General features: G+C 26.1%; 1 protein-coding gene across 1 annotated transcript; it reads right to left on the reverse strand.

Moving 5' to 3' along the window:
* Positions 1-16,025: 16,025 nt before the first annotated feature.
* Positions 16,026-17,477, reverse strand: LOC132922531 (uncharacterized). Its single transcript, XM_060986099.1, has 4 exons — positions 17,335-17,477; positions 17,046-17,234; positions 16,254-16,475; positions 16,026-16,185 (listed from the first exon to the last, which is right to left on the reverse strand). The coding sequence occupies exons 1-3, from the start codon at positions 17,383-17,385 to the stop codon at positions 16,284-16,286; spliced, it is 432 nt and encodes a 143-aa protein (XP_060842082.1). The 5' UTR covers positions 17,386-17,477; the 3' UTR covers positions 16,026-16,185; positions 16,254-16,283.
* Between the last annotated feature and the right edge of the window lie 7,029 nt (positions 17,478-24,506).

The raw sequence follows: 24,506 nt of genomic DNA on the forward strand, positions 1-24,506 counted from the left end.
ACTGAAACGTCATATTTATTTAGCCAATTATAAACTATTTTATTCCTATATTTGTGTGTGGCTATTATAAATTATAATATCCCGAGTTTTGCGGTGATTGCTTTAAGCTTTGGTTTTAAAAATATATTTTCGAACAATATATTTCTAGAACTGTTGCTGTTTGTGTGAGATGCAACAGAATTTCGGTTATGAATTATAATAGGCTTTTAGTACACGCGTATCAAGCCTTCTCTGCAGTTTAATTTGAACTACACAGTGCGGTTTTATATAAACGAGAGAAAGGCAATTAATCAAAATATCATATAATATATGGTAAATATTGCGAAGCGGGCGTTTACGGTAAAACTACCGGACTTGCTATAATGGGAATCACGGTTGTCAGCGAAGTTGAACATAAATTAAAAAAAATAGGTACTGTATAATTGAAAATCCTACCTTCCCTCCCCCGACTACGCCAACGCAGCTACGAGTACATAGCAACGATTTCCTCCCTCCGGTCCGCTCAATTTAACATCAATTAAACAGTTGGGGAAATTTCTATATAGGTATACACTATATACATGTATATATATATATATATATATATATATCTGAATAACGACGGAAGAAAAGAGGGATAACGTATACAATAATAAAAATAATAATAAAAGAAACGTTCAATAGAGGTCCTAACGAACCACACGGTAAAAACTTTTTTCGTCCACTGTGCTTTTTGCTTCTTTTGTTTCACTATCATATATATATATATATATATATACATATACATTATATATCAAAAGTCGGTATCGCCGAAGACAATAGCGTTCAATCGATATCACGCGCACACACTCACTCATATAAATGCACATAAATATATACATGTGATGGTGCAACGTATATAAGGTGAGTACGTGAAAAAATATATACACCCTTCATTTACCTATACGACTCCCTATCGGCCATAAACGCGTATAGACGTATATATAGTGTGGCACAGGAGTAGTTCAGTGGAGCTTTTTAGCTTTTCACTTTGTACGAGCAGCATTGTTTCCATGCCACATACCAATCCACCCCCCCCCCCGGGCGCTACCCAAAACACCCGCATACACGGTGGGTTCCTTTGACAACAATATTACACTGATAAGACGTTTCCGCGAGCCGATTGAGTGTGACTTCGGGAATTACAATAAATAATGTATTCCATATTTAACTGCGACCCTTTTGATATTGCGGAAAACATAAAATATGTATACAATAATCTACGTATAATATTACATAGTTTGAACAAAATATTATGCTGCTATGCACTAGATTGCAAATGTCGTTTTCGTAAAACATACTGCAGTAGCATATTATTTCTCGTATCGAATGCACGATGCGTCTATTTTTAACCATCTCTAAAACAGTTTACAATTAAATATTTTTTCAGTATAACAAAAAAAGAAAAACCATTTAAAATAATCTTTTTCACTACATTCCGTTGATTATGGATAAGTACTCAATTATAGACTGCAATACTAATCAATGATTATAGTAATCATGTATCTATAATGGTATTTGTAAGACACTCGGACTATTTCAGAAGCTGAAACGTTTTTTAATAACGTATTTAAATTTTAATATGTAAATAATAATATCTTTTTCGAAGCTAATCAACTCTTCGATTTATAAATATATAAGTAAATGAAAAATTGAATGATAAATATATTTGGAAACTATTTTTAATGCAATATTTCAAACAAAAAATATGATGTATTGTTATAAATGTTTCCTCCCCCAAAATATTTAATAAAAAATGAACGAAATATATGAAATAAAAAATAAGCAAGGGGAGAGAAGAAAGGAAAAAAAATAATTCCATTATATTTTAAAACTTATATTATGTAAAAATAATGTTGGGTAATCAGTTAGTTATTCACTTTGTAATAAATTTGATAATTTCTAAAGGGCATATTTATTCGTGGCATTATAATATTAAATTATTAGTAGTATTGAAATTATATAAATGTATAGATAATATTATGTTTATATATTATATTAAGTTTTAGGCACCTACTTACCTACCATACAAAACTGTGAATAATAATTGGTTTTAATCTATATTTTGTATATATACAAATAAATCTATTGAGCCCTTTTGTAATTTTATAATTAGATATTATCAGTAACTATTTTTATGTTTTTTAAAATACTCATTTAATAATTGTACTATTATTATTTTTCTACTGTTTCCTTTGGTCTATGTTATTATTTGTTACCCAATTTTAATTTTAATTATATTTTAAATCCACCTATTATTATTATACATTTTTATAATTCATGTATTGGACTTCAGCCCGTTTAAATAGTTAATAAATGAATAAATATACATATTTTGATTTTCATCAATAATTCAATTGAAACCAATTACACATCGTTATTTTATGGATTACAAGTCAATCTAATATTATAAATCATTGACAAATATTCCATTAATTATTTATTTAATAAGTATTTTTTTTAAATTTATTTTAAGTAATTATAGGTTATTTAAATATAGGCAATGCCTTAGGCATAACTCGTTGGTGAGGGGCTGAAGCCGCACTAGATAAATATATACACATAACATTGTTAACTTTATTTTCGCTATACAATTATTTAAAAAGTACTATGGTATTAAATTTAATATATGTAGTATTCATATAGTATATTATAATATATCTAATATAACAAATATTTATCCAGTGACTCAGGATCAAATCTCAATTTAAATATTTGGAAACAATAAATTATTATATTTTTAATAAAAATATCAATATTATATACATATTTTTATACTCGTAGACTGGTAGACCGGCATTGACTGCGGCCTGGCATGATTACAGTAGTACCTATTTATATTAATTATAAACTGAAAACAAAAAATATCTGATAAATATCCATACAACATTATTATTGTTATTATTTTTTTATTATTAAATATGCCTTATAGCGACTATGGCCGATGACCATAATAAATTAGCATATATTTACAATTTATCTTAATTTACATTAGGTATGCACATAAATAAATTACAATTGATTAATTAATTTGGACTTAATCATAAAGGCTATCATGGACTTTAGGGTTGTCTGGGTGAAGTACAACATTATTATGACATATTATGCCACTTTTAATATTAAACAACATTCTTGGGGTAAAACTAATTACCTATATTATATGTATGGTATTAGTTTTTAATATATATATTAAAAATATTATAATATACTATAGTATATTAAATTACAATATCTGTTTACTCGCTAAACTAAATTCAATAACAATATTATACCGTATTAATATAATACTATATACTCAATACTCGTATTAATAGTTTAGTGGCTTTGCTGTGAAATTATGTATAATAAACGTAGTTACTAATATACTACAGACATAAATCATTATTCACTTTAAACGAATATAATGATATTTATCATTGGTAATTTAAAATAAATATAAAATAATTTTTTCTTCAAAAAAAAAAAATTAAGAACTATTGTTGAATTTTAAAAGGTTTATTAATATTATAGGAAACAATTGAATAATTAATTTATTCTAGTTGAGCTTATAAAAACTAAACATTATCGAATATAATAATTGAAGTAAATTTGACCAAAAGTATCCGACTAAATATAAGAAGTAAATTATAAATTGTAGGAAATCATTTTAAGGTAGGAACCTTTTGGTGTTGTAGCTACATATGAACGATAAGTATTATTAAATCTGGAAAAATTTAAAAATGTTGGTACAGAATATATTATGATTTATTGATATGACGTGACTATATAATTAGTAATATACTAATATGATATATCATATATATAATTTTTATTTTAGAAAAAAATTATTTATTTGTCATAAATATTTCACTAATCGCTAGTGAAATTCTATATTATTCATATAACATGTGTTATCTAATTTAATTATGAGTAAAAATATTTACCATATCATCCATATGTGCTGCATATATAATGGGTTTGGTAGTATATAACATTAAAGATGTGTTGATTAATTTAGATGTCTGTAAATATATACAATTGTACCGTCCCGAAGAGAGAGTTAAGCCACGTAACAGTGGGGTGCCAGAGATAAGCGAACCGAATAAATTTCAATTTGGAAACATGTCTTTTTTTCCAAAATTTATGTTCATTTATTATTAAAATAACATAACTCTAACAATTGATATGTAAACATTTTTAGCCATGTACAGAATTCAATTCAATTTTCACACTAGAGATAATTTTTGTGAATTTAATGTTATAGCTATATTTATATTGTGACTCGTTTTTTTTTATTGTTTATATATTTTTAGATGATAATACCGATTTAATACGAAAATACGCAAACATGATATAAATAATTATAAATAAGTAACAACTAATTATATTTTACACTGATTAATCTGATAATTTTCACAATTTGTCAAATTAAATTGTTATAATTTGCAATAATAGGTTTAATCAAAAACAAATTATAAATTAAGTAAAACTTATTTGACGATATTCGTATTATAAATTAAATAAAACTTTTGGAATAAAAATTTACTGAATATAATTTACAATATACGCTTGAATAAATTCAAAGAATGTTAAGACCTGGAATACTACAGACAGTATACTAGAATCAGTATTTGAAATTTATGTTACTATCTACTTTTATTTTATAATAATAATGCTGGATGAACATCTGATAATACCATTAATACCATGTATGACATACAATTTTTATTAAACCATTAATTGTATCTAGTCTAGTTTTAATATTTAGATTTTAATTGCACTTACCTATGTATAAAAATCCCTCCCCCAAATAAATAAATTATTATTATTATTATTTAAATTGAATCAATAAATAAAGAAAATGTATAAAATTTGGATATTTATGATGTACCTATATATACCTAGTATTGGGTTTACCCACGATGACTTAATTATTTAAAGCTACCGGGTTGGTTATGTTTATGTTATATAGATTAAATTTTCCCATCACTTTGAATTATAAATTCTTCTTGAAAACTCAAAGCTCTGTGTTTGAATATCCTTACGGGTGTAATTGAAACGAGAGAATCATGTTAATACTTAACTTTAACAATTAATCTGCTTAAAATTGTACATTGAACACCAATCAACTTTTTGATTCTTATTATAACTGCGGGCAGTACTTATTTATGAATTATGGAAAATTTTAAAAGTTTAATCTATCGTCATTTTATAAAACGTAAAACGGTAATATTTAAATATTAACTTGATTTATCATTTCAACTAACCACAGATTAGTTGTTTAGTTACTCGTTTTGTAAATGTAAAATGCCTAAGGAAATTATTACATTTAAAATTTGTACCCACGGCTTTAATCTACATTTTTTTTTATTTGATAATATGAATGTTATTATTAAAAACTTTTTATTGCACTAAGTCTATTGCTCAGTAGATACCCACTTACTCACTCACACCAATTTTGATTACCTCAAAGAAGCCTACTTCGGTACGCCACTACAGCGAGGTATGCATCTACATACTTTTTAAGTTAAAAAAGATTAAAAATATTGAATACATTTATCAATATAATACAAATTAAGTTAGAAGTATAATATATTTATATATATATATATTTATTAATATATTATTTGTAATATGGTTTATACCTAATAACAAATCTCTTACATAATTTATTTAAAACTAATTAAATTAGATATTATATTAGATAACATAATATAGTGTAAGTAATAAATATACGAGCACATTTTATACTTTTAAAAAAATGAAGATTATTTAAATAAATTTCTTTTTTTTATTGTAAATGATTGTGGTTAATGTGTGATATTATAAATGTATATGCACCTAATATTATTATATTCACCTAATCTAGTTTATTGTTTATATAAGTTTAATATTTGAATAAAAAAAATGGTTTTAAATGTTATAATAGTTGGTTGATGAACTTAATTATGTATACTATTTTACATTTGCACGTCTTACCTATAATGGGTAATTCTATATAATGAAACATTTTCAAATTATACATTTATATAATAATATATATGTAGAATAGTAGTGGTTAATTTTACCTGCGTGCGTTTGAACACCGTAAACCCGAACAAAAATAATATCAATTTGGCTTTCAAAAAGGGTGATGCTGGGAGGGAAATAATAATTTCTTGGGGACGGTCGTGGAAAATTCTAACGGGCCTTGGTTGTTTGGTTAATATTGTCATAATGTTATGCTAACTCGATTTACAGACAAAACCCGTCATAATTTTAGGCTAACGCAATCAAGTAAGTCCCCTCTTTCACCCGACCAAGACAAACACGGGACACCTCCTCTACTCACGTTGTTCTGCAATTACGTGCCACTACGACTGTTACAGGAGATGCAAATTGTTTTAGTCGTCGTCCAAAATAATGCTATTTGGGAGCCCGGCGGGATAAAAATTGACTACGTTATATACACGAGTACAATACATATACATTATACATATATAAATTTATAATTGCACACTCGTGCGGTTTCTGAAAATGTGGTGTTCGTCGCGTATATTGTTATAGATGGCTAGATGAGATATTGATTATTTATCCTATAGATAATTGACAATAGGTACTCATCGTATTCGATTTTGCGTGGCGCTGCAAATCTGCGATGTGCGACACTGTGGAAAAGTCGTTCGAGTGAAACGTGCTATAAATTAGTCAAATTAGCCTATATTGGAAATGACTATATAATATTCATTTAAATAGTACCCATGGTGACGGTTTGCTGTCGAAGTAATGATCTCGAAAAAAAGATAGTTGTTAAATATTAACACTATAGCATTATGTTTTAGCCATTATACGAATTTTTATCATTGTCTCTGTTAAAAATAAATAATGATACATACAACAGGAAAATAGATTTTTCGTCAGATATTAGTGATTTTATATTATTTTTTTATTACAAGTTCACTCGGGTTTATATTTATCATCAAAGAAATAAATAAAAATTGCGCCCAAAATCCAAGTTCGTTCAAATATTTGATTTATATTTTATAATAACATAGTGGCGGTGTCTAAAGTATATTACAACTTTCAATCTCACAAAACTTGGCTTTTACTTACACGAGCAATAAAATATTTTTATACATACGCCGGTCACGTATTTATCTCCAAATCCATGTTACCGCAATATTAATAACTGCACCGCCTATACCTACATGACGCTATTATGACAGCAGCCAGGAAGCCGAAAATTTTTTCAATAAATGAAGAATTTGAACGAACCGAACGAGAGCTGCAATGATAATAATACCGTTGTCATTACATAATGCGTTGCACGGTGTATGGCGTTCAGGCTGTTTAAAATGTTGTAAACATCGAGAACATAATAATAATATGAGAGTGACGACGCCCAGGAATTCGGGCTCGTGGTGCGTTGGCGGGAGTGGATGGTTAGTCGAAATTACACTCTATACTAACCATGATAGACAGGGTGTGGTCGTGTCGATTTATCAACATTTCAAGAACGAGACACAGGGTGAAAAGACTTTGACAAATGATCGACTCCCAAAGGTTCCACTAAAACCAACCCCGCGGCATCTCTTATATATACATATTCCCGTGTGCTGGTGTTCACGTACGCTTATGTACCTACATAATATCGTCCGCGTGTGTGTATGTGTGTGTATGTGTGTGTGTGTGTGTGTGTGTGTGTGTGTGTGTGTGTGTGTGTGTGTGTTTGTGTGTGTGTGTGTGTGTGTGTGTGTGTGTGTGTGTGTATACGACGGCGTTGTAAAAGGGCTACCGTTAATTTCTCAAAATGTTAAACGTTATTGAAAACAACCCTCCCGCCGCCGCCGTTTCTACCGTGTAAATATTTCGCTAACACCCGAGCGCAATTTTCCTAATAACTCTGAGAGGTATTTGCAATACACTTAAACGTGATTGACGTTTTTAAGAATAATAATTGCCGCGGAAGACGATTTTTCATTACGGCACCTCCGGCGGCGGACGCGAGAGAAAAAAAATAATAATACCCAAAGAAAATTACTTACGTGTATGATCCATTGATATATTATATATCCATGGCGTCGAACGTCGGTGACATTTTGTAAAAAAAATTGTGTAAAAAACGTAGTTGGTACGCAACAAGCAACTAAATTGTTTAAAGTGCTTACGGATGCTCCTTTTGGTTTTCGCTCGAACGTTTACAAAGGCGCGATAATGATGACAAGTCATATCACCGAAACGGTTTTTAATTCCATTAACACACACACTGTTACAAATACGCGCATGGATAAATAAAAATCGAAATGTTGCGGCTTCGGTTTGCGAAATACGTGAAATGCAGCATATTTAAAGATATTGTATAGGTGTGTATTATGTATAGGTATATAAACACTTTGAATATGAATAAGTCATGTGTGTAATAATTAATGAAATATATTATGTGAAATAATTGTCGATGTTAACTTCACTTTATAGATTACTCAATATAATAATAATAATAATAATTTATTGTTATTATTATTATTTTTTACTGTTGTTATAACATACTGAATTTATAACACACTAGGTATGGAAAGTATTGATTTTATTTTGTTTACGAAAATCTTATGTTTTAACGGAATGTTGTTTTAGTAACATTTTAATGAAAAGCCGGTGCTTATATTATATTTGTTTAGTCAGGAAGATTTTATGGGCCACGATTACATCTAAGTACAAGATGTGTATTATATCACTATATTTACACATTCAACAAGACTACCAAATGTTATTAATGTGTACCTACAAAATAAACTTCCGTTTCAACTTGGGTTTATTTGTTATACACTTAGTACAATGTTAAAAAACCAATACAACTATGAATGATAAAAAAAAGTTCATTCTAGAAAACAATAAGCGAGTATTGGAAAAGAAGTATAATTTATTTTTGTTATAGTAGATATTTGTGGATTTTGAGAGAAAAAAACCATTGATTTTGTAATAGACTTATAAAATCAATGGTGTAACTGTGAAATATTTAAATACTAAAAAGTCCATATACGCATATAATATAAGTAAGTACATAGTTGTATTAGAATTTATTTTGATGCAATGTAAACATTTTTTGATAGTTTCAAATTGAAATACAATATTATGTTCACGGCATATTAAACAATATTTTTTTTTCAACCATTGTGAAACGTTTATTGTTTTTTACCCTTTCATAAATAATTTATAAAAGCTGTTTGCGCTCTTTGAGAATATTTAAGTGTACTGGTATGATATAAATAAATAATTAACTCCAATTTTTAAACCCAACTGATGTGAATGTAGGTTCAGTTTGACTGTTTTCAAGTACATAACAAAATATGGCATCTTTACTAACACTATATTACAGCCAATTATGATTCTCATAAATCATAATACATTGAATTAAAGTCAAGTTTTTGTGTAACAAATTGTGTTAAAGGGAATCAATAATAATTATTTCATAATAGCACGAATAATTATTAATTAAGCACATAATAATTTATAACTTACCTTTAGTTTTGGTATTCTTGCAACAGATTAAAATCATCCAAGTCTAAATTCGAATCGTCTACAACTGCTTCTTCAAGTTTATCTGTACTGTACTTCTATAGGTCAAGAAAAATGGAATAGAATACTCAAGCCATCGTGGTGTAACTTATATTAGGTTAATTTTTTCAAAATTGTTTTGTACTCTGATCCATCTCCTTTGGAATTAAAATTCCATCGTACAATTTTTTTTAACTGTGAAGCAATATGTATATATTTTAAAAATAAATAAATTATAATAATAATAATAAAAAAAAAATAGTAAATATTTTCGTGAGTGAAAATAAAAAGTAAAAATAATATATTTTATTTTGCAAAAATAAGACCCATATTTATATGTTCATAAGAAAAAAGTATAAATAAAAATATAGTTGAGAATTTTAGTAGAAAAATATATTTATATTAGAGGCAGTTAACTCTATATTAATTATTGAACAAAAATAATTATAAAATAATAAGGAATTTTTTTTAGGCAAATATAAGTCCTTTTGTGTTGGATAAAATAATTGAGAAATAACTGAATTTTTTAAATAAAAAGTCCTTAGGTTTGTGTGAGAAAATAATAATTTTGGAGGAAATGCTCCTCCATTTAATAATTAAATTAAGTAAAAAAAAAATAATTTTATAATTTATATAACTTAGTTAAATAAATCTTATAATTAAATATATGATTATTTTATAAAAATTAGTGATATAAAAAAGTTGATAATTAAAAATTGAAGTAAAAAAATAAATATAATTATTTATGTAATTTAAATAAAAAAACTAATAATTAAATATAAGATAATGTTATTTAAAATGTATTAATTAATTATTAATAATATATTGTGTTAGAATAAATAAATCGAATATTAAAAGAAAAAGAAGAGAGATTAAGTAAAATAGACGTTTATGTCTTGTATTATGTTGTAGACCAGTGGTCGACAATCGGCGCGCTGCTATTAATCTATTATATACGGCCCACTTTAAATTTTAGAACGAAGAAATTTTTTTTTATACATTTCATTATCTTAAAGTTCTAGACAGTATTTTTTTTCATAGTAAATAATATAAGAGTATAAAATTGTATTTTTGTCTGGCCCGCGAACTTTTTTTAATTCGTTAATGTGGTCTGAGAGTCTAAAAAGTTTGCCGACCATTGTCGTATACCAAATGGGAAATGAAAAATAAAACAACAAAATAAAGGTTAGGTTAAGTTATTAATAAACTAAGAAAATAAAAAAACAATGATATTTTAGGTTAATTATTGTGATGTCAGTTAAGGGATTGCCAATCAATCAAGAAGATCCCGCAGAAACAATTATTTTGTATGAGCTAACAGATAGACATATTACTTTACATACATGTATTACTATACATGGGAAACGGATGAATGAATAATAAACATTACCAAACAATGATGTTTGTATATAAAATACGATAAACTAAGAATGTACTACTATAACTACTGCACAATCAACTTAATATGTAACAACGAAAAAAAAACAAAAAACGGTAAGCTATATTATTATCAAGAAATCATGTAATTTAAACATACACAGAGCGAGAAGTAAAGGATTTGAACCCTTACACGGTTTTCAGATTCTATTATTTACTTAAAACTCAAATCCATAGATGACTTAAACATAACAACCACTAAAAAATATATTTAAAATAATCATTAAATCAATTAATTTTAAATTTACCAAAAGCACTTTAACACACGAAAACATAATGACACATTTATCCGATACAATCACAACTACAACAGAAATGATTAACATTACAAACAATCCAAAACAGGGAGATGTCAAATGCACTAAGGGGTGCGAAAATAGGATTTTTAGTAATACAATAAATATATAAGTGATATAATACACAACTAACATTAACAACCTCACCTAAATGACAAACCTATTATAATTACCAGACAAATAACGAAATTACTTACAATTTTAACGCTATAAAAATTGTAAAATAATCATATATCTATAGAATAATATGTTTATACTTTATAGTTACCTACCCCTATATACAGTAGACATTATCCAATTTGTAATGTTTGTATCAAATTAGGTTATTAACATAAATCGATATAACCAGTGGTCGAAATAGCTCAAAATAAATGCGGAGGGATGCTTCACAATATTGAGATTTCCTCATATCATCATAACATTCTTCACACCTTGTAGGTATAATATATTTTTTTTTTTTATAGTTTATAATAGTTTATACACTAGTTTAAATATTTTGTTTATAAATCAAAACACTATAATTTTTTTTTATCAAAAATAACCATTGAAGTTAAACAAATAAATAATTATAATATAATATTTTCAAATTTACTAGCAAAAATAACCTGATAAAATATGAATGTTCAACAAATTTTTAAACGTATAACAATGAATGTTTTAATACATATGTTTTGTAAAAGTTGATTTATGCACAGTGTAGGGAATATAGTTTGTAAGAGCGTCGATCACTGTCTAATTTAATCAATTACTATACTAATACACATAAACCATAACCATTATCAAAAGTACCTATACATGTTTCAATGTCGTCATAGTAAAGTGTAACAACTTCGATTACAATTTGCAATTCAACGTCTGTGGCAATTTAATTTGTTTATAATCAGTGTTCTATTTATGGGCTAATTTTAGCAATTGATCAGCTCACACAATGTGATATACCCACAGATATGTATAATAATTGTACATTATGTATCAGTTATCAACAAAACATTGTCAGACATGAAGTTTAGATATTTTAGCATATTGCTAAGTCCTTACTTCATATTTAAATTTAATCTCATTTTTTGGTAAAAAATTTAAAAAAGAATTTTTATTTAATTATTTTCAAAAAAATCAAAGATAACTAAAAGAGCTAGCTCATAACATGGTTTTCATTTATTAGTACACCGGATACAATTTTTCCTATTCAATAAGTCTTAAAATATTGTACGGTAATAAAAATTAATAATTTCAGTTACAACACTCTTTATAGTGTCGCAACAGTGGTCCGTGTGTTTGGATCCCCAAATAATTTCTTATGGGTTGTCATAAAATAACTTGTTACGTATGTTAATCAATCTAGAACATAATATCGACAAAAATCATCAAATTATAACTTTTTTTTTGAGTAGTAATAATAATGATGATGACTTTTGAAACTATGAAGTATGGAAAAAACAGTTTTGAAACGTTCAGCACACCAAAACAAATAGACCCTGTTTGAAAATAATTTTGTTTTACTATCGTTGCTAGCAGTGTAAAAAAATGTATTGCAGACTATTGGCAATACAAAAAAGCAACATTGGAATAATATACATATTATAATGTATAGAAAGGATAATCCATTTATTTGATACCATAATATAATATGTTGATTTATTTTAAATTCAGGATTTTCAACGAATATATAGTATAAATGGCAAAAGAGGGTTTTCTTTCGCACCATCGAATTTGTCGTATATTATATACAACGACGAAGAGAGCATTTCAAGTGTTGAACGAATATCTTTAAAGACATACAGACAGACGGCAGTTGTCGAGTTTATTGTGTACGACTGAGCGATCCTATCGATTTATGGTAATAATGTGTATATATAAATATTTATTTGTGTGCATGTGTCTATTTTTGAATTCAACCATTTAAGTAGGTATATAATATTATATATAATAGACTGCAAATATACATAATATAAGCCGACTCTCTCGACTGATGTGGTTTTTTAACGTTTATTCTTAACAGTCATAATAACTGGCGTGTTGCAGGTTCGCGCTTTTTCCATCCCTCGTCAATTAAAATCACACTAATGAATTTCGGTCTCTAAAAACTTTTTGGATTTTGAAAATTAATTTCCATGTCCACGTTGCTTTGATGCGGTCCCGTGGTGTACACGAACCTCTAGGGGGTACTGCCGAAGGAACGACGCATTTCACTCGGCATCGCGCTGTTCAAGGGATTTTTGGTTTTGTAATCGAGTCCGTCCCGTTCAAAAGATCGACAAAAGGTCTTTTCAGTCTCTTTTGTCGGAAAAGAGTTCAGCAGATATTCCGTTCGTCTCCCGCTATCATTTAATAGAATCTGTATTATGAAAATAAGTTTTAATTACCGCTGCTGTGGCAAAAAGGAGCGCATAAAGTTCACCAAGTTTATGTATTCCCGGGCTTTGGAAATCTTAAGCAGACCAGCTCTCATTGAATAGAGATAACTGGTATATATTCTGCACATTAATCAAGAATTTTAACAAAACACTGTTGTTTATTTTGATTTTATTATGTGATTCGATGGATTATTACTACTTACTACGTTTTAAATTGTATTCATATATCATGCAATTTTATTAATATATAATACATCTGCAGTACGATTATGAATAAACGAATTATTTTTATATGTTTTAAACTTGTAACAGATTAATTATTATAAGTAGCACTATAGTATATGTTCTAAGTAATCATTCACTAATTATTATCTACAAATAGGTTGAAAGTACACGAAGTGAAATACATGTTTCTATAAAACTACGCAAAACGTTATATAAACAATTCATATTAATTTATTCAATGCTTTAATATTATTTATATAACGATATATTATAAAAATATAGATAAGTGGATATTAATATAATATTTTAAAATAGTATTACATCTAATAATATAAGGATTGATGAAAGATGTAATCATATTTAAAATTAAAAAAATATTATAATCGTAGATGTATTAGATGTAATTAACAATATTTTTTTAAATAAAATTAATTTATCTGACAGAGATAATATTTTGTATTTAAATATAATTTATTTATTAATTTATTTAATTCTTTTAATTTATTAATTTAATGCGTAAGTATTGTGTTCAATGCTATTAATGTTTTTTTTTAGGTACATTAAAATATGTATTAAATTTAAATTTGGTAAATTAAAATTATTTTTTAGCCACATCCGGTAAACCTAATAATTTTAAATCAATAAAATAATTTTTATTTCTCTAATTTTTTATTTTATAATACTGAGCTCAGTGTTAGAAAAAATCTAAACATATATGTATTGTGTACAGTATATAATTATATTAAAAGAAAATAATATGAAATTTTTGAAATTATATACTACATTAAATTTGATAAAATTAAAAATAATTATTAAGTTCTATAATTACAACTTATAATTTCAAATATGGGACAATTTAAATGTATATATAAATTAATAAAATAATTTAATTTATATAAATACAAATATATTATTTAATTAGGTTCTTTTGATATTGATTCTTTTAAAAGATTTCCAATTAAGTAAGTATTAGTTTTGAATATTTCAATGGAATGTAAATATTGTTCAGTGTTAAATTGGCTGTAATTATTTTCTCATCTGACTGAACAGATATTAACTATTAAATATTATAAAATGTAGCGTATAATATAATTGAAATATAAATATATTTTATAAATTATTTTAAGTACATATTAAATTATAAATATTTATCTACTTGGAAATAAAATAAATACCTTCAGAGTATAAATCCGTTTATGTTTACTATTTTTACAGCACACATTTTGTTTTGATAATTAGTTAATATTTACGAGGTTGTATAAAAAAAAATCCACGCTATAGAAGAAAAACTGAATAAAATATTTAAAATATTTTTTTTAAATAAATATAAATTAATTAACTATTCATTTATTTTTAACTTAAAGCATTGAATTCAACTATATAATATATAACTATATAAGTACATAACGCATGCACGCAGGTACTACGCAAAAAATTTCAATAACGCAGACGTGGTGGAGTTTACTTTAAAACTGTCCAACCTAAGTACATTATTTTAATCAAAATACTATAACGTATAAGCCAATATTTTTATAATGATATGACATATTTAATTTACATTTATTAAATACTATGATAGTTGATAGTCATCGTTATTTTTAAAACATTTTTAAGGTTTAAATTTATTATTACAGTAATAGCCCACACATTTACACAGCCAATAGGTACATTTTAATATAAATGTGTTGTATTTTATTGTAGGTAAGTCATCGAAAGTAAATTACTAAAGCTTTTTATGGCTATCGTTGGAAATATTAAGTGTTTTTCGATGTACTTATATATTGTAGTAGTATCAGTAGTAGTTATAGTCAGTAAGGCATCGGTTACCGAAGTATACCTAATGCCAAATGATCACTGATCATGTTATAATCATAAAAACAGTAGTATGGACTAAAGAGATACAATAATATAATATTTATCGTTTTAAATAGTTGACGAAATATTGTAATTAAACATTACGATGAGATGCAATGAAGTGCATTAGTACTTAGTATAGGTATACCTAGATACCTATAGTGATTGATCCATTATAGGTTTAAAAACGATTGGACATTTATTATATTTCTTCGAATAATTTTTGTAAGTTTTTTATCTAGAAAATTTATTTATTAAATGCATTTTTGTCAAACATTTAAAATTTTCGTAGTATAATTAATTATATAATAGTACAAACCAGGTAGTAAAATTGTTTAAAAATATGCTTTTAATTATATCAATTAAAAACAAATTTTTAAATTTTTAACGTAATATCATAAATTTAATATAATAAAAAACGTTGTGTGAAAAAAAACGTTGTTTTTCTCATTGTCTTTTTTTCTCGACGAGTTTTCATTGTCATATTTAACCTAGTGAATAAGAAATATTTAGTGGCATGAATTATTATAGCTAAATATATAAATTTATTAAAACTTACTCGTAATTTTCTTAACGAAATATCAATGTCTTATTTTGTGCTTAATAATTTTGTCTGCATATTCTCTGGTATTATACTCAAAGATCTATTTATCAGAAATTCGACAATATCTTTTGTTTGATTTTGCGTGTCAAATGATTTTGTCAAGTAGGTAAATTTTTCTAATAATTTTTTCTTCATTTCTTTCGTTTCTGGCGTCAGCGAAGAATCATCACCATAGGCCTTTAACGAAATTGGTCAAGATTAAATTTAAGTTTAAGTAAATTGTACGTCCATTAAACTTTAAAATTGATTGTGAGAATAAATAATTGAATGTGTTCAAAAAACGTATTTCAACATAAAATGTGACTTCCTTAACATATATTAACCTGTATGATATTGTACAGTTAATGTATTGAGTTAATGCATTTATCAACAAATGTGTAATACACTCATATGTCATAAAATGTGATATCTCAAAACCGATTAGTTCTATGATATGGGTTATAATTGATTAAATTGGTGTTAAGTGATATATTAGAATATACTATTAATATAATACTATAATAATAATTAACTAATAAGTAGTATGTATTAATGGTTTAAAAATTAAAATTAAATAATATTATTTCTATATATTATGTACGTTATATGTTTTAAAACTTCACAAGTTTAACAGAAATTAAACATTATAGTTATAATATATATTAATGTCTAAAAAATAATAATAAAAATTATGCCTACTTTAGTAATTTATAATAATTATAACAGTTATAATTAGTTATTAAGTTGTACTAAAATATTATAAATTACCTTATTGAGTTCTCTCGCTATCTCGGCACCTTTTGATGATAATTTATATGAAAACATTTTAACTTGATCCCTTAATAATCTTACAGGATCTTCCTTTTCCAAGTCTGTGAAAGGCGTCTCCGCAAGGCGGACCAAAGACTCCAGCACTTTGCTTGTTATTTTATCGAGTTCAGTAGGTTGAGAAGAAATCTAAGTAGATGCAATAAAATATACAAATTATTAATAATGATTTACAATTTTTAAATATGGTTTGGTTTGTCGAACAAAATTAACATTTAAAAATACTTTCCTGGACTACTAATGTTGATAGCAAGAGACCAGACAAATATAACAACTTCATATTTGTAGAAAATAAAAAATTTTAACGATTGAATGGTTAATAATTTATATAATGAAATACCTATAGTGTTAACATTGACCTTATTATATATACTTTTTATTTCTGCGTTATTTTTTTATCAAATATAAAAAAAAATTGCAACTAAGTTATTATTATTTAACTATGATGTGTTTTTTATAATTTACAGATAATAAAATATAATTATTATAAAGTACAAAGTAAAATTATTATTATCAGCTTTTCTAATCATTCATTAGAAATAAATTTGAATCATGAAATAATATTATTTGCTTCATTTAAAAAATGCTTATATGTTTGTTATATGTTTACATAATAACTTGAATTATATACAATAGTCTGATAAAAGAATGTAATAGTTATATTTATCTACTATATAATATTTTTTCAACGAATTTACAATCTTAATGATTATAACATGACTGTCTTTCTTTAATTTACAAATATTATTGGCATAGGTAGGTTATAAAATAAAAGGGATTAAAGTTAATGCATATAATTGTAATTTAAAATAACGAACAATATAAACATTAATTTTTTGCATTTTTTGTTGTTATTAATATCTTAGATAGTTGGATTAAGAATTAAGTATGAAATAATTTTAATTTAAAATATATTTTTTTATTAGTTATAATGAAGTATACAAAATTTGTACCAGTAGACGCGATACGAGTATATGAGCTATGTGAAAAAAAAGAAAACATGAACAATTTGAATGAAAAAGTCGCATTTTTTTTTGTAATTATCTGTAGGTAACATTTTAAATTACCTACGTCCTACACAAAAAAATCAAGCTACATTCAATTAAGGGTTTCACAGATTTTTTTTTTTTTGATCGTGAATCATTAAGGTGTCCTTAAGGTATTAATGTCTTTTGTGTGATGATACACGATGTTATTAATTCACAATCTGTAATTATATAAAAAAAATATTCAAAATGTTCTATAATTAACAAGTTAAATTTATTTTATACATATCGGTTTTTATTAAAGAATAACGAACGCTCATTACTTTAAAATAAATTAAAATTTTATTGTTGGTTCGTAATAAGTACCTTCTGTCGATATAGTCCTGTTAAGAAAGTGAGTTCGACCAAAACGATAATACTCAACACATCCCATCGATTACATGGCGCGATGAAGAAGTGATTGAACAACAGCAGTCTACATCTACAGTACATGTCCAAATTAAGTCGCCGAAAATAAAAGGTTCAGTACCTATAGTAAGACTACGGAATATTCGCGCGAGGTAGAAAAAACTCGAATTGATGGACGTACTGGCCGACTCTTAACGGGCGGTGGCTATACAAATATCATTAAATTATTAGTATTATTACATTACAATGATTTTTCCTCAGCCTAATGTACAAGAACCATCCAAGTCGTTTTTCGTCGATGTGATTTGAGAAAAGCACCTCCTATCGATACTAATTGTGTCAGGAGAGTTCAACGGAATGAATGAGAACGCTGGACACATTCCACCGACTACGCGGTAGGTACGTCAGTTCACGTCCACAATAAGCGTTAAAATTTAAGATACCAAAACTCAAGTTCGGTAGCCAAACGTAGAAATATTCACGTGATGCAAACTAACATCGAACTGATTTATAGACTGCCCAATACCAAACGAACGGCCGCTGTACGCAGCTCATTAAATTTTTCGATGAAAATAATTTTTCTTCAGCATAATAATATCGTATAGATGAATTGTCGACATCGATTTTCGTCGGTGAAATAATTGAAAATAACTTACTTGCCATCAATACCATTGTGTTTTGAAAGTGTATCAGAACTGGCGAATGCTTTACGCGGCGACTACGCGTAGTCTGCTGAAGTTTTCGACAACGGTGATTTTTCCCCCAGCGTATCGAAGACGATTCGTTGACGTCCATGATCTTTATCGGCGAAATAAATGAAAGCAATTTGCCACCGGTACCGTTGTGACTTAACGACACGTGGGAACTATTCAATGCTCTACGTGCATCGGCTATTCGGAGCTCACTAAAATTACCGATGACAGTGGTTTTTCTGCGGCGCAATTCAGATATAATATCGACATATTTTTTCGGGGATCATAGTACTGCGCCACTAACATTCGTCGGTCCGGAACGTTTAGCTCTCGAAGTGATCGAGAAATTTAGGGGCTTCTTCAGAAATGAAAATCGAGGAGATTAACCGAATTACACAATTCGTCACCGATTTACGGGCGTATAGAAAATGTAAAGATAGAACAGTCTTTGTATATGCCATTTGAGGTACAGTAGGTACACTGCAATGATATCGATACGGATCTGGACAACATCAGTGACGGAGATGGAAAAAAAAAAGGAAAAACGAAAACAGCAATCTTATTCGGTGTCGGTGGTTTCTATCACGATTGGGTAGGCGACTTTTCAAGTTCGGTAGCAGGTTGTGTTGTCGTTGCTGCAGTGGTGTCTCAACTGACTTCGTGATGACGACAAGTAAGTCTGAGCGATACTGAAAATTATTATGTATAATATAGTTAATAATATAATGACCAACTGTGCACATCAAACGTTTTGGTATATACGTGGAAAAGTTGACTAAATAACTTGGTCACTTTTGGCTTAAACAATATTTTTAAATATTATACTTAATGTTGACATGCAAAAAACGATTGATAACGATTACTTTTGCTAGAAAAATAGTTTAGAAATCTGCAGTTGGTCAAAACTGTTTTTTTATATTTCGTAATAAGGTTCAAATAACACATTTGATAATGTTATATCATTTGTTAACTTTAAGCATATTATACTTCTTTGTTCAATTGACTAATAGGCATATAGGATAAAACAATTTAAACTTGATAGTTTTAACATTCTATGATAATTCATTTAAATATTTAATTAAAATGCATATCTGCAGTAGTTGATAATGGAGTCGCAGTACTTAAATATGGTTTATTTAAGTATATTTAGAAGTTGACAATTTCATATTTCGAATATTTACATTTTTTAAGAAAAAAAGCGATGAGTATGATGGCGAATATAAACGAAATTAATAATGGATTTTTATTATATTTGTATAGAAAACATTTGTAAGTTATACAATTAATAATTAGGTAATAATTTAAAACAAGATATCAAAAATTGGAAAAAAAGAAGAAAATAATATTAGTTTATTTGCGTAGAAATTAAATAAAATAGCAATATTTGTTCATGATATAAAAATAATATTTATGTTATATATTTTTTTTTGATATTGCTATTAAATTTGTTTATTTTACTTTTAGTAGTACGATAGGTTGATTTAATTTGTTCTGAAAACATTGTATTTATTATATTTATAACGTATTAAATTATTATTAAATATAAATAATATTTTATTATTACAATGATATATATTTTTACTATATTATATTATTGTTATTAACTTTATTATGTAAAGAAATTAATCATATAACTATTTGGTGAAATTTTCCAGTTTCTATAGTTATATATTCATTTTAATTAGATTTTTTAATTCTAGTTTGTCCTTAATTTTTTCTTTTTTTTCTACTGATTATTTTGAAAAAATATTGGTAGTTTCTATATTTATCCTATTTAAAGTACAACTACGTACAAGTTTCTACTCAAAACCATGTTCGAAGTTGAAAGGTAAATCTTTCTGTCGACTACTTATAGTAAATTTACAAAAATAAAATACACATTATTGTAAAATCTTACATTTATCGTTTTTTTCGAAGTTTGAGCGTAATTCCACATTTTTTTCAAAGGTGTCGGACATTTTTATTTCGATGAAATTTGATATTCATGTATAAAATAAGAGTTTCTCATCAATTGATTTTCTTATCGTGTTTTAATTTAAAAACGAATAATAAATAACCGTGGATTCCTTGAATTTTTCACCAAATGTTTATATTAGTAGTTTCTATGTGTGGTATTGTTACTATGAGAGTGGCCGGGATAATTGAATACCTACCTGTACCATTAATGTTACCAAGTATATGGTAACAATTATCAAAACATTGTATACCTCTGTCACTATAGCATCAGTTAGGAATTTAATACCGAACGGGAGAATATGAAATGATTTTGATATTATTAAATTAATATTAGACAAGACACTAAATTATAAGGAGTACAATTTAATGCAAATTGAAATAAAATGTTAATATAAAATATTTTACTTTACCGCTGGCCTGCTATACACGAAACAAGCGATAAAACGTGATTCCTTCGGCATATGCATCTGTAGCAGGCTGAAGTTATTCTTTTATGGCGAGACTCCGTGATAATACAGAATGAACATAAAATGACTCACGGGTCTAGGATATATATTAAAATAATAACATAGAAATAATGTAACAGTGTTTCACAAAATTATAGAATATGGTTTTACACTATGAGAGTAGAATTTTCAAAATCTTTTTACTCTTTTTAAGCTATTTACAGAGATTTGGTATGTTTTTTTATACGTACAATTTATTCGTTGAAAATATTACATATTGTTCTTAAAAAAAAAATTATTATTTTACCTATTTAAAAATATTAAAGATACATTATGCTCGATTTTTGTTTACGTTTGAAGTTAAAATTTTAACATAATTTGTTAAAATTTAAAAATTATTTTGTAGTTAAAAATATATTAAATGCTTAATTTTGATAACTAAAGCTTAAACATTTAAAACAACATTTTCCATAAGTAGCTCATAGTAAAAACAATAAAATCGTGCAACTACCCACATTGAAAGAATCGGCCTAGTTATTCTATTTGTGTAGTGATGGTGGTTGACAGGAATGTATTTTAGTAGTGTGCTGAACGGTACCTAATTAATAATCATCGAATGTGGAAAACAATTTTATACAGACTTCGCACGTCCGATATATTAATTCGTAGTGGTATAGCAAACGGAAATATAATGTAAATTATCGTGTGATTAACGTTTTACTGTATAAAATATCAATTTGAAATGTTTAACTGGTTTTTAATATAACGAACAATTAATAAACAGGGAAATTATCCAAGAGTTTCGTTTAAATTAAATGTTGCATGGTTGCGTAGCAACACGCCCATTGTACAGCTAATAATAATAATAATAATAATGTATATGTAAATATCCAATTTAAAATAAACACATTATAATAATTGATATCAAATTTTCAAATAAAAATATTGAATTATTGTTGGGTCACCTAATAGTATATAATAATCCTATAATATTATTTTCCTTCTAACATTCTTTAAAAAAAAATATACAAGATATTAATTTTAATAGATTTGTATTAAATATTAAAAAAGGTATTAAGTATATTCTATATTCATGCTATAAATTAAATCTAATATTTAAAATATTTAAAATTAAAAAAAAATTAAATACCTATTTAAATAGCTTTGAAAAATGATATAATTTATTTTAGTGATAAATTATGTCTTATTTGGTAGTTCTAGAAAGCCTGAATGATGAAAACTATATTCACTGAAAGTTATATTTAAATATAATTTAGCTAGTAGCAACATATAAATGTAGAAACAGTATTTACAATTTACAATAGCCTTTTTTATTTATTTTTATGTTTATTTATAAGAATAATAACTTAGCAATAACTTATATCTAGTTAAAGACTTACATACAGTGTTTATGTTCTATAAATACATAATATTATTATAAAAGTAAAAAATCTAGAGTTGATTAAATTTATTTATCACTTAACATTGATCAAAATATTATTAATTACTAGTATTTATTATACGATATGTCGATATAGTCCAATGTGTGCTAAATAAACAACGCACATCGTTTTCACGAACATTTGTAACTTAGGTATTTAGTTACTAAAATTCATTTTTATTTGAAAATTCATTTTAACTTTGTTTACCTTTAACTAGTTTAAAAAAATTGGTTAACTTGCCCAACTTGGATATTATCTACTTATTAAACTTGTATAATATGTACACTTATAAGTTTTATGATAATATTATACAGTGTTTCCTGAAGTCCGAACACTGGTTAGTTCCTTCACACAGCTTAATGTCTTGCAATTATATACGAGAATATATATACATTTTTTTCTTATTCTTTTTTTTTCTATTATATATACATAAATAGAAATATTGTTAAATGCCTTCATTACCACGTATACTTTTGTAAAAAAAAAAAATTATTTACAAGTTTTATAATTCAGAAAAAAAATATATGGTGTTTAGTTAGGACTTTCAGAATCATTCTGCATAATTAAATCATTCATAATTTGCATACTTAATAACATTTACAGTTGTCGTTTTTAATATAGGTACGTATTAATAAATTATTGCATAAAATATATTTTCGTAAACGATATTCGTAGTATAAGTTATTTAAAATTTAGAGTTTAGAGTGTTTAGCCTGTTGCAATAAATTTATAAACATATAGTTTTTACAGTTACCTATGGTTATAATTTAAGGCAATTGAGTATTATGTGTTTGTTCGATGTATGCTAGTGTATTTTAAAATAACTATATAAATTATCATAAGTTGTAACATTCAGCTTTAGTCACAAGTCACAAGATTACTATAACACCAACATGTATATTCGAGAAACAATATTTGACGTAACTCAAAAAATAGTATCATACGTATAGTCGAACAAAATGTTAGTATATTTTATATTATTACTGTTGTTTAATTTTAAATAAGAAAAATTATTTAAATTTGTCACTTACTACATTTTGAATTGAGTAGAGAACAATTGTAAATCGTATGTTGACTATTTTAGTCACTAAGTATAGAAGTTTAGTGTTTACAATTTATAAAAATATCAAACTAGCAATTTTTCTGTAATATAAAAATGTTCCAATTGAACATATAAACTATGAATAAACTATTTGAAAAATTAAAAAATGCTTTAAATTAAAACTCTAAAAATATTATGATAATTTTATTTGTTAGGTTTTTGACTAATTTCCAAAGTGTATTTTGAATTATTTTTAAAATACATTTTTGCGTATCGGTATGAATTTTATTTTAATGTTTAAAAGATTTAAAAATTATTATTATACAATTACTAAAAATTAATAACAGATTTACTTCATAGTTATGTTTATAGTTACATAACTATATCGCTAAGATTTAGTACAATCAGAACAAAATATATTCAATTCTA

Source organism: Rhopalosiphum padi, chromosome 2, assembly GCF_020882245.1.
Source record: "Rhopalosiphum padi isolate XX-2018 chromosome 2, ASM2088224v1, whole genome shotgun sequence".
Classification (NCBI taxonomy): Eukaryota; Metazoa; Arthropoda; class Insecta; order Hemiptera; family Aphididae; genus Rhopalosiphum; species Rhopalosiphum padi.

What these genes read in the sequence shown, in the direction of transcription:
- LOC132922531 (XM_060986099.1), bottom strand. Translation starts at nt 17,385, where the DNA reads ATGAAGTTGTTATATTTGTCTGGTCTCTTGCTATCAACATTAGTAGTC. An exon ending in TATCAACATTAGTAGTCCAG is followed by an intron (nt 17,235 to 17,334) that starts GAAAGTATTTTT and finishes GCATCTACTTAG; the next exon opens with ATTTCTTCTCAACCTACTGA. An exon ending in TAGCGAGAGAACTCAATAAG is followed by an intron (nt 16,476 to 17,045) that starts GTAATTTATAAT and finishes ATTTCGTTAAAG; the next exon opens with GCCTATGGTGATGATTCTTC.